At 36.3% G+C, this 14,845-nt stretch overlaps 1 protein-coding gene across 1 annotated transcript in view; it reads left to right on the plus strand.

Annotated features, from left to right (window-relative positions):
• Nucleotides 1-14,006, plus strand: part of GPATCH2 (G-patch domain containing 2) — a 118,572-nt gene extending 104,566 nt beyond the window's left edge. The window contains exon 10 of the mRNA XM_071425955.1: nt 10,288-14,006. Coding sequence (XP_071282056.1) covers nt 10,288-10,457 — 170 coding nt within the window. The 3' untranslated portion in view covers nt 10,458-14,006. The remainder of the gene's footprint in view (nt 1-10,287) is intronic.
• Nucleotides 14,007-14,845: the final 839 nt, after the last annotated feature.

Genomic DNA, 14,845 nt, shown 5'->3' on the forward strand with positions numbered 1-14,845 from the left:
TTGGGATTAAAATAAGAGATTGCTTATTTGATTATTCTTCTTTCAGTAGTTTTAGTTAGCTAAGATATGGGAAGAGAAGGGTTTGATTTTATGTGGAAGAATTTGTGAGCTTCTTTCTTAAAAGAAAAAAATTCAGAAGTTGTTTAGATGAGCAGAAGTTAGAAATGAAAAAAACATTCTCCTCATAATTGTTTGTATTTGATATCATAGTGAAACCTGAAAGGCTGTCTGTAAATGACTCCTTTACTGCAAGTGTTTTCTTACATGGACTGCAAATTGGCAAAGTTTGGTCTGAGTCAATGTGTTGGTAAGAGTGTTTCCTAAATTCCCATTTGCATTTGGAAAAAACTACTTTGGTAAATTAACTCTTGTGAAAATCTGCACAGTGCTGAAAATGGTAATTTATGCCGTTAGGTCCAGTAGTACTGATGAGAACGATCCTAACGAGGTGTTGGAACATGTTCTCTGGGTTTGAGTCTCACAAGGATAGCACCTGCTACTTTCAGACACCTTACAAAGCCACAGACTTCTGCAGCAAGCAGTGTGATTGGTTAAACATTTATTAATTGTGACAAGAACACCCAATTTATTTCAGTACTCCAGCTTATTTACTGCTCTTTCACCTTTGTATTTTGTATTGAAAAAGTAAAATGAATATTGATAGAGTTAGATATTGATTTCTAAATTTATAGCCCGTTCTCAGTCTGCAGTCAAAGTCACATACCAATAGGTTTGTGTATATTAGTAACAAAGGATGTAGCTTTACTTGTACAGCATTGAAGCAAGAAAGTTTGAGCAGCACAGAGCATTTTATAGTTTCAAAAATGTCAGTTGTAAAGGTGAAGAAAAGATGTGTTGAATAGCAGTGAAGAAAATGGGAGATAATATTGGCATGGGTGGGTGGGAACTGACAGTACTGATACAGGAGTATCATATTCTGTCTTTTTTCCCAGGATGAATTTTCTATTTTGTGGATGTTTCATATATCCCATATGTACATTGTTGAACCTAGATAGTTAATTAATCAACAAAAAACTGATACTAGTAAAAATTGATTACTTCCCTCAACTGAAGTATGAGGTACCTTTTAAAAACTCTTTTGGATTACTTCTTCCATGAAACCAATATTATTCCAGTGATTCTGTTCTCATGTGAGAACAGGTCATTTTCAATGACCTTCTCTCCCCTCTGACCACCTGAGTGGTAGAGCTATTTCATGTGACACCCTGACATATTTCACTGCAGCAATACAGTGCTCTCAAGTTTGTAAAAGGACCTCTTAGACAAACTAATCCGTTGTCATGGAAATAGCCCTTCTACTACTGGGTCCAGTTTAATGAAAGTGATAATAAAATAGCAACAACAACAGCAAAAAAAATTTTGCTAGAGAAAGAGCACTCTTCGCAAGGTAGTGTTACTACTTGAAACACCTGCACTGGGAATATTTGCAGCAATTTCAGTCTTAGATTATCTAGTTTAAGTCTCATATCAAACCAATAGATGCTATATAATTTTAGATACCATACACTGAATATGCATTTATCCCAGTTTTTTTCTAATTGACTCTTATGTACAAGATTTTTGATTTTTATCATCTCCTGTTAAATCTCTGAGATATTTTAGATTTTTTTTTAAATAACAAAGCTCTAAGTCTTAAATGTTGGGAAAAAAATCATCAAATTCTGCTTCACATCTCATATTTGTATGCCTTGTAAATAGTCATTTATTTCAAAATAATCTTTTTTCTCTGGTGTTGCACAGTGTGGTTTACAGTTTGGAGCAGGGTTAAAAACCTGCAAAAACCAATTACAAGAACAGAAAGCTATTTTTTATTTAAAATGTAGAAAATGTTTATATAAAATAGATAAATTACTATGCATGTAATGGGCATTTTAATACTTACCTTTTTTCAAAAACAAATTTCAGATGTCATGTTCTTTATCTAGTTGGCATGTTGCATGCACATGCTACACTTCAGGCTGGTCCTGATTGAAATGACCAAGTTAAAAGTATCATTTTAAAGAATGTATTTTAATGAAAAATATGACAGTTTCTTAATTACAGCAGAAATACTGAGCACTGCTATAATGCCATCATGACTCACTTTAACAAGGTAATCAAAAGGGTACATGTTTTCATTCCTTTTTAAAAATTGCCAATGGAACAGCTAAGCAAACTATTTTGCTGATGCTTAATATGTCAGTGATTAAAAATCAGACCTGACTATCTGCAGAACCAAAATGATGATTTGAAAAAGATTGTGATTACAGTGTGATAACAGAGGTGGCTGAGGCTGAGTTTGTGGTGAAGGTCAACTTAGTGCAGTAGTTTCAGGGGAAGGTAAACTTTGGGGTACTTGGATGAACTGACCATAAATTTCCAAAACTCTAAACAATAAGCCTATTTGCTTTTAACTCGATTCACTGCTTTTCTGTCTTCCAAATATACAACTCTATAGGCAGAAATCCCTTGTCACAGGGCAATTCACAATGTTGGCATGTTGTGAATCCTTTCCCTTATTGCATTGCACCATTTCTTACCCTCAGTCTGCCAAAGTCCTTCCTGGCATGCACTTCATGCCTGCTTGGTTGTGCAGCCCATGGACTCTCATTTTTCTTTGGTTGGTATCTAACTTGGCAGCAAGTTAAATTTTAGGGACTTCTTTATGTTTCTTTGTTTCTTCTACCATATTGTCTCACCAAACTAGAAGTTAAAAGATTGCAGAGTGCCATCCAGTATTGGAAGCTGCAGTCCCTTCAGAGCAAAAGGCTTTCTGTGTTGAGCTTGAGGTGGCTGGTTCAGACAAGGCGTCTTACATACAAGCACCAGAGTTCAGAAAGTTCGGTAACAAACTTCAGAAGACCTGCAATTCAACCAGGACAAGCTTATCTTGCAAAATTGCTGATGGGTTTCTTGTGATCTAGAGAGAAGACAATATTCTACAGGCTGTACACACAGCCACTATAAAGTCAAGAAGAAACATTCAGATTGATAGAAGATGACTGTGCCTTTCTTTCTAAGGGCTGTTATCTTGTGAAATGTGGAAGCTTCAAGAATGATTCCCTGAATTACTCTGGGAGTCTTTCATAAGGTAGCTGTTTCTGGTTATGGAAACGGTTCAAATTGCCTCTACGGGGAGCTGAACTTTCTGGTTCTTATGGGTCCCTTCCACCTTGAGATGTTCTATGATTCCATGGATTTTTTGGCTTCACTTTCAAGAACCATAAACCTGCTTACTGGAGAATATAACAAAAGAGAGTACCCTTAATATAGTGGAAATATGGGGGGAAAAAAGGCTAAACCAGGCATTATTTTCAAGTTTCATTAAACAGTTGTACACTTGAGGACTGGCTTTGAGTGAAACAGAGGTGTCAGTAGGGAGACTCATCCTCAAGGGCAGTTATGTGCTCTGCAAGTTCTGCACATTCTCTGCCAGATATCATATTAAAGTGGTTCCCCACAGCGAGGAGCCACCTCCCTTTTATGTGCAGTTTGTTAGAACCATCACCTTCCTCAGATGGGCAAATGGATGTCCTGTAGTTTTCCTAGAACTCAACCAATAAAAGAAGTATCTGATATTTCTGTCAGTCAGTTTTAGGTTGGTAATTGCAAAGGATTTTTGTTAAAACACAGACAGTTTGGCAGTTAAAAATGTAGTTTTCCCTCAGTCAGCATTATTTCTTATCCCAGCACTCCACAACTGCCTCTCAGTTGTTGGTGACTACTTTTTCTTTATCCTGAGGGAATAGGGAGCACTGCTGCCAACAGTCCCTGGTATTACGCAAAAACCACTTTTCTTAAAGGTTTTTCAGCATATGATTCACTTTCTGAATAAGGAAGGAGGTCTGTGCATAAATCTGATAGATTTATGCAGAAAGTTTTGACACTTCAGAGGAGTTTACCATGTGAGGAAATAAAATTCATTGATCAGGTTTCCAGTGCAGGCAAGATTTCTGTCTTTTTGTAAAAGCCTTGCAATTGGTGGAAAAGTTCCTAGTAAAATCTGTTGTACATACTCTGGGTTTCACAAAGAAAATTTTTGCTTTGGATTTCCACTGGGTTTCATTGTAAGGCTGCGAGTCTTTCTCTAAAAGTGAGGGGATGCTTATCAGATGGGATTCATTTTGCTGAATTTTGGAGGAGTTAAACAGAACTTTGCCATGTCCCCCAGTGAGAATGCTTCTTCCAAAGTGCCATCCAGTGACAGTGTTTCTGTCATCAAAGACAAGGTATAAAACAAAGAGCTGCTTTGGACTGAAGTGAAAAGACAATCTTGGATATTCAAGAGATTCCCCTTACAAGGGATAAATGGCAATCTAAAAATACCAACTGTTCCAACCAATTTTATAGCAGCAAAGACTGAATGGGCATGAAGTTTTACTCCACATGCAATGTAACCCAGTATAGAAGGAGAAGAGCACCTGCAAATCCAATTCCTAGTGATCTGTGTTTCTGGATAACCAGTTGTACCTAAAATTCAGTGTTACAATCTTCATTGGTGTGTGAATTTATGTTTATATATTCAGGAGAGTTGAAAATAGATTGAAATCTAGAGTCTATGCTTCAAGATAGGGTATGTTTACCCAGGCCCTTGAGATGGAGCAGTAGGAATGAACTACGGCAATGCAGACATCAGAAAACCTCTGCTGTGGATACGGAATAAATAGAGGCATCCAGCACCTGCTGAAGTCATAGCTATGTCCTCTCTGCCATTCTTATCTCTCTATTAGAATAAAATTCAATGCAAGCAGACTTACCTGAACATAATAATTCTAGTTATTCTTTAGATAGTCTTAGATAGCTCAGTGTGAGGGGTGTGTTAAAGTCTGGTGAAATAAAACAGTCTCAAATATTAAACTAGATAATTTTCATAGCATTCTCATAGCTGAGTTGTTTTAGTTTTGGTTTGGTGTTTTGTGGGTTTTTTAGTAGATACACAGCCATATGTACTGAATTTCGAAAATCACTGCAGGTACTGAGTTTTAAAATCACCATGCAGCTGGTAGCTGTGCTTCTGAAGCTGTGTTTGTGCAATTACCCAAAACAATTTTAAGAACATAAACATCTAGGCAGTCTGATTCCCATTTTGCTAGTTAGAGAGAGCTGGCATAAAAAGACAGACTACAGCAATGTCTTTTTCTGATTGGTTTCCTTGTGTATCAGGATCAGTCCCTACTGCTCTGAGCTCATCTGTCTGGTGAGGAGTCAGAAAAGAAAAAGAATAGATGAAATATTAAATGCTTTCAGAAAATGAGGGGGAAAGTGCACCAGCTTTTAAAGAGAATCAGCATGTATCATTTCTGCTTCCATTGGCTGTTTATCCAACATCAATACAACACTTTAGGAGCCAAATTACTAAACAAGCTGCCAATTAGGCTTGCAGTCAGCTGGATAGATTAGTGGCTAAGAGAGGCAGATACAAGATTTTCATCTCTTGAGCCAATTACGCAAGTGAATTACCATCCACAATGCTCCTTGGAAGATTTGAGGTAGAAAGACTGACTCTGCTGTGATAGACATAAGTGAGATCCAGGGTAGGGGGTAAGGGTTAGCAGGCCATGTATTGCAAAAATTACCCAAGCAAAAAGAGATCCTTCTAGGAAAGGATTTAAAGGATTTAAGGCTGCTGGGAGCGATAGAAGAGGAAATAATAGTTGTGGTATGCTCTGTGAAGGCATTGCTGTTCTGCTCACAAGTCTTAATCATACAAAAGAAAGATGAAAGGGTAAGACTATATTTATGTACAGTGCCATTTTCTCAGAACTGTTTAAAACCCCGTTTTCTTAACATCAGAAATAGTGCGGTGGCCAGAGATGAAATTACTTCACTATGCCTTCATTTGTTTCTTACAGCTTGGGGGGGTTGAGAGGGAAAAAAAAGAAACACAACAAAAAACCCATACATTTTCTTAAATAAGGTTATCTGAGAGCTTGATCCTAGCTGTATTCTGGTCTTATTCAGCCCAATATAAGCCAAACATGCTTGATGCTAGTCTTATCCAGCAATTGGACCATACAAATAAGTATTGTGACAATAGTAGTTTATGAGGTCATAGCTCCTTTATTTTTCTGTAATAAACAATAACTTCAATGTTAAGCTTTGAATTTGTAGAAGCATTTTGCAAATAAAATGGGTCTGTCAGATCAAAACTGTTCATAGGCTCATTTGTTTCCTGCTGACAATGTTGTACACTGGTGTAACATTGTTTCTTAAATATGAAGCAAATTTAAAAGCTGAACTTTTGCAAGCTGCTGTATCCAAAAATGATTAAACAGATGTGAAGCCTGCAGCAGCATTAGACCTCTGATCTGATTTTAGCTTACAGATGGAATTAAATTAATTCATGGCAATCACTGTAAAATCAAGGGTATGGCACTGAATGCTAGTGTACTATTTAACCAGGACATACCTGTCTCAACAGCTGTTAAGAAAAAATTACATACCTTTATTTTTCACTGAAACCTGCCTTTAATGCCACCATAAGTATCATACCAAAATTAAACAAATGTGATGAGTTTATGCTTTCCACTTCCCAGTTTTGTCACTTACTACTCACTGACTCTATATTCCATGTATGTAAGGTCATATGCATAAAAAATGTAGACCTTGAAGTGTGTCTATTCATATACACAAAGATTTGAGAATTGTCTTTTTTTCTTTCACCTGGCAGTTTTGCAGAGAGAAGGAGCATCATAAGCTGAGGGTATTTTACAAAGCTGTCTTTTCACACAAGTTACTATAGCTTAATGTTTTCTCCTCTCTCATATAATGGCAGCCCCTTCTACATGCAGACTACTCATTTGGTAGATCAGGAATCAATTGTTGGGCTTGCTAAAAACATTTTCTGTCTGTAGAAAAAAAAAAAGGTGTACTGCACAGGAGATTCCTACAAATTATTAGTGCAGAGACATCCTTGTAACTTCTGGAAACCTCATACAGCATTAAAATTAGAAAAATGTATCCCCGTTTTTGTTTTTTTTTTTAATCTGATTCTGCATAGTTATTTTTTGTGGGACAGCACAATGGGTTGGTTTTGCTCTTGCTCCTGGGTGGGTCAAGACTGAACACGTCCCAGAGGTAGCACAGCCCTTTTCAAGGCCGTGTGCTTGGACCATTCTCTCTAACAGGCCCTACTGGCTAGTCCAAGAAGTGCCATAGGCATGAATTAAAAACTGAACTTGAAGATGAATATTGCAAGGACAATTACTGCTTTTAATTAGAAAATAAAAGCCCAAAGCACAGGAATGGGGGTCAGGGGAATAGCACACAGTGTAACATGATTTTTAAGAGCTCTCTCCCATCATGCAGTCTATCAGCAATGCAAATGTTGGGATTTTTTCCAGCCTGCTGATTGCACATGAAATGGAGGAAGAGGGCAATACCACTATCCACATTCTTTGGATTCAAATAAAATATGTTGCATTACAGATAAATTTTTCAAGTGATGGGTGAAAATTGCAGGAATGTTAAAGGCAGACCTAGACAGTATTCATATAAAAACTAACTATACTACAATGGAATGGCCAGGGTATATTAAATATTTTTCAAGATTCAAATAAAAGCAATCTGTAGTCACGTCATTTATGAGAAGGAGTAATTAGTCAATTAGTAATATAGGCAAGGTAGGTGGGGTTTTGGTTTTGCTTTATTCTTGCTTTAGTACAAAGCCTTCAAACACATTATCCTTTGGACAGTGTATGTTGTTTGATTGTTTGCCCAAAAGTGGGTTATGAAACCAAGTCTATGGTGGCTTCTCTTTTCTTTCTTTTTCTTTTTTCTCCTTTTTTCTTTTTTTAATCTGATGATATACAAGAGTAAAACAGGACTCTTAGGGAGAGCTTGTGTTTTAATACGAGATATAAAAGTATGTACAGTGGAGGGAAAAATAGGTATCATATACACATTCTAGCAGTACTTATGTCTTTAAAAACAAATAATTCCAATTATCTTGTCAGGGAAAAACAACATTGAATTGCTTCAAAAGGCATCAAAAATAGAAGCACCAGTTTACTAAATAACATGTCAAGGTACAGAGTGTTCTTCCTTATATCTTCTTTGTGAGGTTCCTCTGGCTGTCTCAGGAATTGAAATTCATATAGAAAGGTACATCTTTTACAGGAAGAGCTCTGTGGGTTTTTCCCCTGAATAGAATAAAACAAAAAAAGCTGTTTATGTTGTCTCAGGCTATGCCTTGCATAATGTTCCAGCAGCATTGCTGCCTCTGCCTAGGCAGCATTATGAATGGTTTCGTGTTTCCAGTTTTTAGGTGTCATAAAATACACTCTTGTGCTTGCTCTTTCCTGCTTGGCAGGTCTGTTGGATCTCTCTTCCCCTTGAAGTTTTCCCCTTAATTGCTCCAAAAACATTTACTGGAATGATTCTTCATTTTTTGCCATCACTTTTTACAAAAAGTGGACCAAAACACAGTGCCAGGGTTTTACCTATGAGGCTTACCAGAATTTTTGTTGAACAGTACCCTTTCGTCTTTCCCTTTTTTTTTTTTTCTTTTTTTTTCTTTTTTTTTCTTTTTTTTTTTTCAGCTAGAAAGTATAACTGGGAAGGTTACAAAGCCCATGTTGTGTATGCCAGGCAGTGCCAGGGACTCATTTGTATGAAAATTGCCTCTGCCTGTGGGGGCCTGAAAAGAAAGGAAGTCTTGGACATTGAATTCTGTGCTGGTCAGTTCAAGAAGAACCCTCTCAGGGACTGAAGGCTGCTGACTTAAAAGCCTTTATTTTAAGCCTTGCATTAAGCATAGCTTCAAACCAGTATTAAAGGATGCCTTCCCTCAATGCACTCCTTTTTTTCTTTGACTCAGGAACTGAGATACTAGAAAGCAGTCTGCCTTTTATGTAGCCAGTGTTTTACTGAATATGACAGATCTATAGTGGATAATGCTGGAGTACTATAAATTCATAATCACAATCATCATGAGGTTTTTAATGTGCACCTCTCATTTTGAATTTCTCTCTGTATATGCAGTTTCCACTGTGGGACCTTGCTTTTTTTGTGTGTGTGGGATAAATTAGGCCTTTTTGAAGCTCATGTTCAACTTTTATGTGTTCTCGTTTAGTAAGTTAATATAATGATAAGCCAGCTGCTTGTCAATATTATAGTCTTCAAGAACTCAAAATCACAGGCTTCTACTACAGTACTTTTCAAAAAGTAGCAGGCAGAATAAATAGGTAGAAAATCAAACAGATAGTTTTGAAGCTGGGCACATTGAGGGTTTTTTTTATTTTGTTGTTGGGCAGGGTGATGTTGAATAATGCTGAAAACAAAATCCAGCTGTCTACGTGCAACTGCTGGTGTTCAAAACCTTCAGTCCTTTTTAAAATTGTTTGCATGGTGGAAGTTGATAAATTTTAACACAGATTCCTGAAATAAATACCCCTTGTGCAAGATACTTATATTTAGAAGGCTTATCCATGCATTGTCTCTAAACTCTGGTTTGGGGAGTCTGGTTGATGAAGGGGGAAAACTAGCTTTATTATTTTGACTTCACTTTTTCTTTTTTTTTTAATGATGTATTCATGGGAAAAAAAAACCCTTTCTTATAAAAAATTAATCTGTTACTGTAACAAATAATAATAATAACACTTGCAATGTTGGTACTCTTTTTCTGTGGTATGTATGCAGCATTTCTCAAAGATCTCAATGCTAAGGAGAAGAGAGTGTAAACAACACTCTGTAAAATTGAAAACACCAAAAGTAACCTTGGACATATCAAAATTCACAATGTTCAATAAAAGAGAAACTGAGTAAAGGTATAGCTGAATTACAGAGCGGTTGACCATCTGTCTGTACTGGTTCTGTAAGAGCTATAATTGTTTAATCAGAACGTTTTTATTGGGTTTTCTTGAGGGAGGTCATTGATAAATATTACTAAGAACAGAGTGATGGTCATGTTACTATGATGTGTCTCTTCTTAGTAACTGCATAGGACTAGAAATTCATGTGATCTTGACAATGTGCTGGTAGACATCTGCAGGTGATTTATATTCTTTGAGGCTGATGTGAACCCACCATATTGGAATATAATATGATACTATTTGTCATATGTAAAAACAGAATGAATCCTCAAAAGCATTAAAAATAAAAGCATTAGACTGTATTATTTAGAATCATATGCAGTCAAGGGGTCAACATGTGCAAAGACAGACTGTTCTAGAAACCTGTTAGATGAATTAGGAGAATAAGAAGGTTTAAAGCTTTAAAGGAGATTATCCTGCTCTTCTCCACATGGCAGGCAGTGCTGATTAATGCTGTGTATTTCTTTAATCTCAGGGTTTGTAGGTGAAAACACCCAACCAATCCCAGAAAACAACATTGGAAACAGAATGCTTCAGAGTATGGGCTGGACCCCAGGCACAGGTCTCGGACCAGACGGCAAAGGGATAGCAGAGCCCATACGAGCCATGCAGAGACCCAAAGGACTTGGACTTGGATTTAGCTGACAGAGATAAAAATAAAGCTCAAAATTAATTTAAAAAGAAAAAAAAAAAAAAAAGAAAGAAAAAGGAAAAAAAATGGCAAACATATTATTTGTTGTGATCAGCAAATCCAGTTTTCCTTCTCTCAAAGATGGCTGAAGTCAACGAGCTTCACACAACTCCCACCAGCTGCAAGGTACAGCCACAGTGACAGAACCGGCATTCGAGTCTGACTTCATAATGGTGCTAAAATGTACAAAAACTTCTACTTTTTTATTTTCTGTGGTCTTAAGGTTTGTATTAAGCATAAAATTCAGTATACTCACTTTTTTTGGTAAAAGCTTCTGGCACAGCAGGTTTTAGTATATAAGTAAATTTTGTTTTGTAGGTATAATTTCATCTCAAGAGCCTTGATAAGATTTGTTGAGGAAAATGGAACTTTTTACAGCTATTGTGACTTCCCCCTTTTCAGGCAAAATTTCCAAGCCTGATATTTATAGTGTTTAACAATATTTGAATATAAGTTGTCATTATGGCCATAATACATACATGTTTCCCACTGGAAGGTGATATCGTATGCAATTTTGTCTAAGAGCATGAAAAACAGCTTTGTTGTCATAGGAATCCAATCCCAACACCATTTTCTGGGAATGTAATACTGTCTTCCACATTCAAGTTGAAAAGTAATGCTTTTATACTTGTTTTTACGTTTACAAAATTATCTTTCCTCAGCAAATATTTTACAGAGTTAAAGTTTACTCTAACTTTGGCTTTCCCTTCATATTAATAATCCTCAGTGTTGCCACATTTAAGAATAGTTTGAGCTTTGAAACAGGAAATTGTATTTCAGGGATGACTGTGTTTCAGTGTTTTTCTGGGGTTTGGCACATTTTAAACAATGCAGTATTCAACATGGTGTTAACATTTGGTTTGCGACCGAGCTGTTGCCAATGAGCCACAACCTTTAAGGATCATGAACAGAAAAAGGGCAAGGAGAAGCAGGATTAGGAAGGAGGAAAGGAAGGAAAAAGATACTTTGATGGCATCTCACAAATCTGAGCTAGCAATTTAAAATCAAGAGGGATCATTAAGTGTTTTAATCAGTATCCTAATGTATCTAATGTCAGCAGAAGCAATTTCATTAAGCACCAACCAATCAAGCTCCTAGGGTACTTATTAGTCTGCAGGATAAAACAAATTCCACTTTAGAATTAAATGATAGGGCTGAAGGAAACTGTTTTTCAGATGGACTAAGGAGAAAATCGTGCCCCTCTCACCACCCATGCCTCTAGTAGCTGGCAACATTTACCCTCATTGCATAGGGAACAGGATTTGATTCTGCAGTCCTTTTTTTTCTTCAAGAGGAGGATCTCCCTTCCTCAGCTCCCAGGTTGGAGAGAAAAATACTTAGTTCCAGATGCTTGCAAAGATATTTTTTTAGGATAAAAAGAGCGCAGCTTTGCTCATGCAACTGTGAAATATAGTGATTAATTTTAAGACATGTTTTTATTACTTTCCTTTTTCTCTCAGCTTCACCCATTTTTCCAGGAAAATAGTAGCAGGAAGAGGAAAACCAGCAGCATTATAGCATTAAATTTGCTTGAAAGAAATGTTCATGTTTTCCAGTGCAATTACTGTCAGTTTGGGGACGTTGTTTCAGCATACCACCATAGTGTAGAGATTACAGATTAGTACCTGATGTTGTTTCTATGATAGTTGAATGCACATGTTCTTTGAGTTTCAGGAAGACTATTTATTGCTGTTTAAATACTTTGTATGATTGTGTGGTTTTACTTTTTAAAATTATAAGAAATTTTAAACAGAATTGAGATTTATACAGCAAAAGATACTTTTTATTGTAAGGTTTTGGGGCATAGTATAATGTGAGTTTGCCACTTCAAATATCTCTTGCACAACTGAACTTGGTTAAATACATTCCCTATCCAAAGAATTTCAAGGCCACATAGTTGCAAAGGGCCAAGAACCTGGAATTCTGCAGCTGGCAGAGGTGCCCACTTGTGTGTTATTCCAAATAATGCACTTCTGTGGCCTGCACCTGTTCTGACAGTGCCATGTGCTCCTGAGAGCAAGTGAACTCTGACAACCTCTTTGTTTTGTACACTGCAATCAGAAATCCCTTAAAATCATTTTCAGCGTGTGAATTGCAAAGGTGAATCTTTTAAAATCTGTTTGTTGTAGCTCTATCTATAAAACTGTGAAAGAATACTCAGTCTGTTAAAATTCCACTGTTCTGCTTTAGTTCCAACACCTGCATGTCTTGGACTGGAAGTATGGCACCTATAACACTTCTTTGAAGTATTTCTGTGCAATTTACCATAGCAGTAGTTTCTCAAGAAATAAGTGTAGAGCCCCAAAAGTTCTTGAAACTGTTTCCTGTTTTTAAAATGTAAGAGGGAAATAATGCATACATATTGAGGAGAAACATCTTTAGCTCATTCAACTCTTTTTTCATGCATTCCTAAAGATGCAGTGAAGAAGCCAGCCTAGTAGACTGTCATAATGGATGAACTATGTAATCAGATTGAAAATCTTAAATTTTTTTGTTCTAAATCAGCCTTTTAGTGAGAATCTGTTAGACATTAAGGTTAGTTAAACTGGCTTTGATATAGAGATAGATGCACTTTGTTTTCCCCAGGTATTATCAATAGATGCCTCAGCTCACAGTACACTTCATCTGTTAGAAGCTGTAGAACAAAATGATTTATTAAAATATTTTCATGTAGTGTTTTGAGATATTTTTTGTGCAGTAAAATTCCCATTCTGGCTCACACTGTGATTTCATTTTCATTTTTCCACATCTCACAGGAGTGGTTTTAAAGATACTCCAGCAATGTGATTTCATGCAGTTAAAACTAGTGAAGAAACAAAACAAAAATTAATTGCAGGTTTTTTTTTTAAAGCCATTGCAATGTTATTTGGCTTTGAAACAGGTCAAAATACTTGGATTTACTGTTTGTTTTCTTCAGATCTTTCCTATGTCTAACCTGCAATCATACTGTGAAACCTGCTATAAAGCTGGAACACATTATTTTAAATACATATACAAGTTTTTTCAGATAATAATTCTTTATGCCTGTGACACTGAAGTTTTTTGCCTACATAAATAAATACGGGATCATCTTGTATCTAAAAGTTGTCATCCATCACTTGCCAGATTCTTTCCATTTAAATATTTGAATCAGTAGCTCAGCTGTTACCATAATATTCTTCCTCTGAAGAATGTGTAGTGAAGAGAAGAGATGTTGCCTATTATCAGCACTGCGTTTTGCTACATGTTCCATGGTGTCTCCAAGTTCTGTGAATTGAGCCATTAACTGTTAATAAAAGAAACCCATGAGCAGTATCTTATTTCTTAATGAATATTTGTCGAAGTCAGAGAAGCATTATCAATATGCTTGTTTAACAAGTTTGTCCCTGCAATTGTCTTTCTGCAATTAGGTCAATAATGGGTGTAGAACAGCAGTAAATACCTAAATGCTATGTATAGAATGCTTTGCTTTAACAACACAAATGCAAGATGGAATAAAATAAATAGACTCAATTCTTCATGAACTTTGTGTGTTCTTTTCTTTAAACTACCCTTTTGAGTAGTGTTGTTATTGCACAGGTGAGTACAAAAACATGCTGTTTCTGGAAATATATAATTAAAGTGGCTTATACCATGTACCAAGTAAATGCATACTATGTTAAGGTATTACACTGCCTTTTATGTACCTTTTTGCTAGTACTTCTTTCCTAGGTTATTATCCTGCTGAAGAGGTTACACCACAATATCAGGAAATGCCTCATTTAAGATGTTTGCAGTACTTTTGTTATCATATTCTTCTAAGACTTTTAAGTACAAGTTCCCCTCACTCCTTACGTATGTGTATACTTTGATAAGCGTGACAGGGCCTTGTGCTTTCTCTTTAAACAGTTCTCCAGAACTGTTCCTTCAAGGAAAATTTATCCAACCTTTGTTTTATTTTCCCTTTCCCTTGCTCCCAGGGCACTTTCAGTGAAGGCATATCAGAAATGGGAATCCCTCCCCTCTTACACCTAATCAAGAAACTTTCTAATTACACTTCCATCCCTAGCAGAGTTTTCAAGAGCAGTGGAGTAGCTGCAAAAGGGTTAGCACACATTTACTTGCAACTGATCACATTAAGTAGTTTGGGCTTCTCGTGATTCTCCTCTGTCCTACAACAAAACAGATATTGGAGCTGTTTTGACCATGTTGCTTGTATTTGAATATTCAATCATTAAATAATATATTATGTAAGCTTGATCTCCCTCGCCAATGAGAACTGGTTTTTAACAGCTATGAAAAGTAGTTTAAATTAATATGAGGTATTCCATCTATAGAAGGTTGTTATTTTGGCCTGTTAATGACATTGCTATGATGAATTTAA

Source organism: Agelaius tricolor, unplaced genomic scaffold (assembly GCF_023055355.1).
Source record: "Agelaius tricolor isolate 1412-34295 unplaced genomic scaffold, bAgeTri1.0.p SCAF_1, whole genome shotgun sequence".
NCBI classification, from domain to species: Eukaryota; Metazoa; Chordata; class Aves; order Passeriformes; family Icteridae; genus Agelaius; species Agelaius tricolor.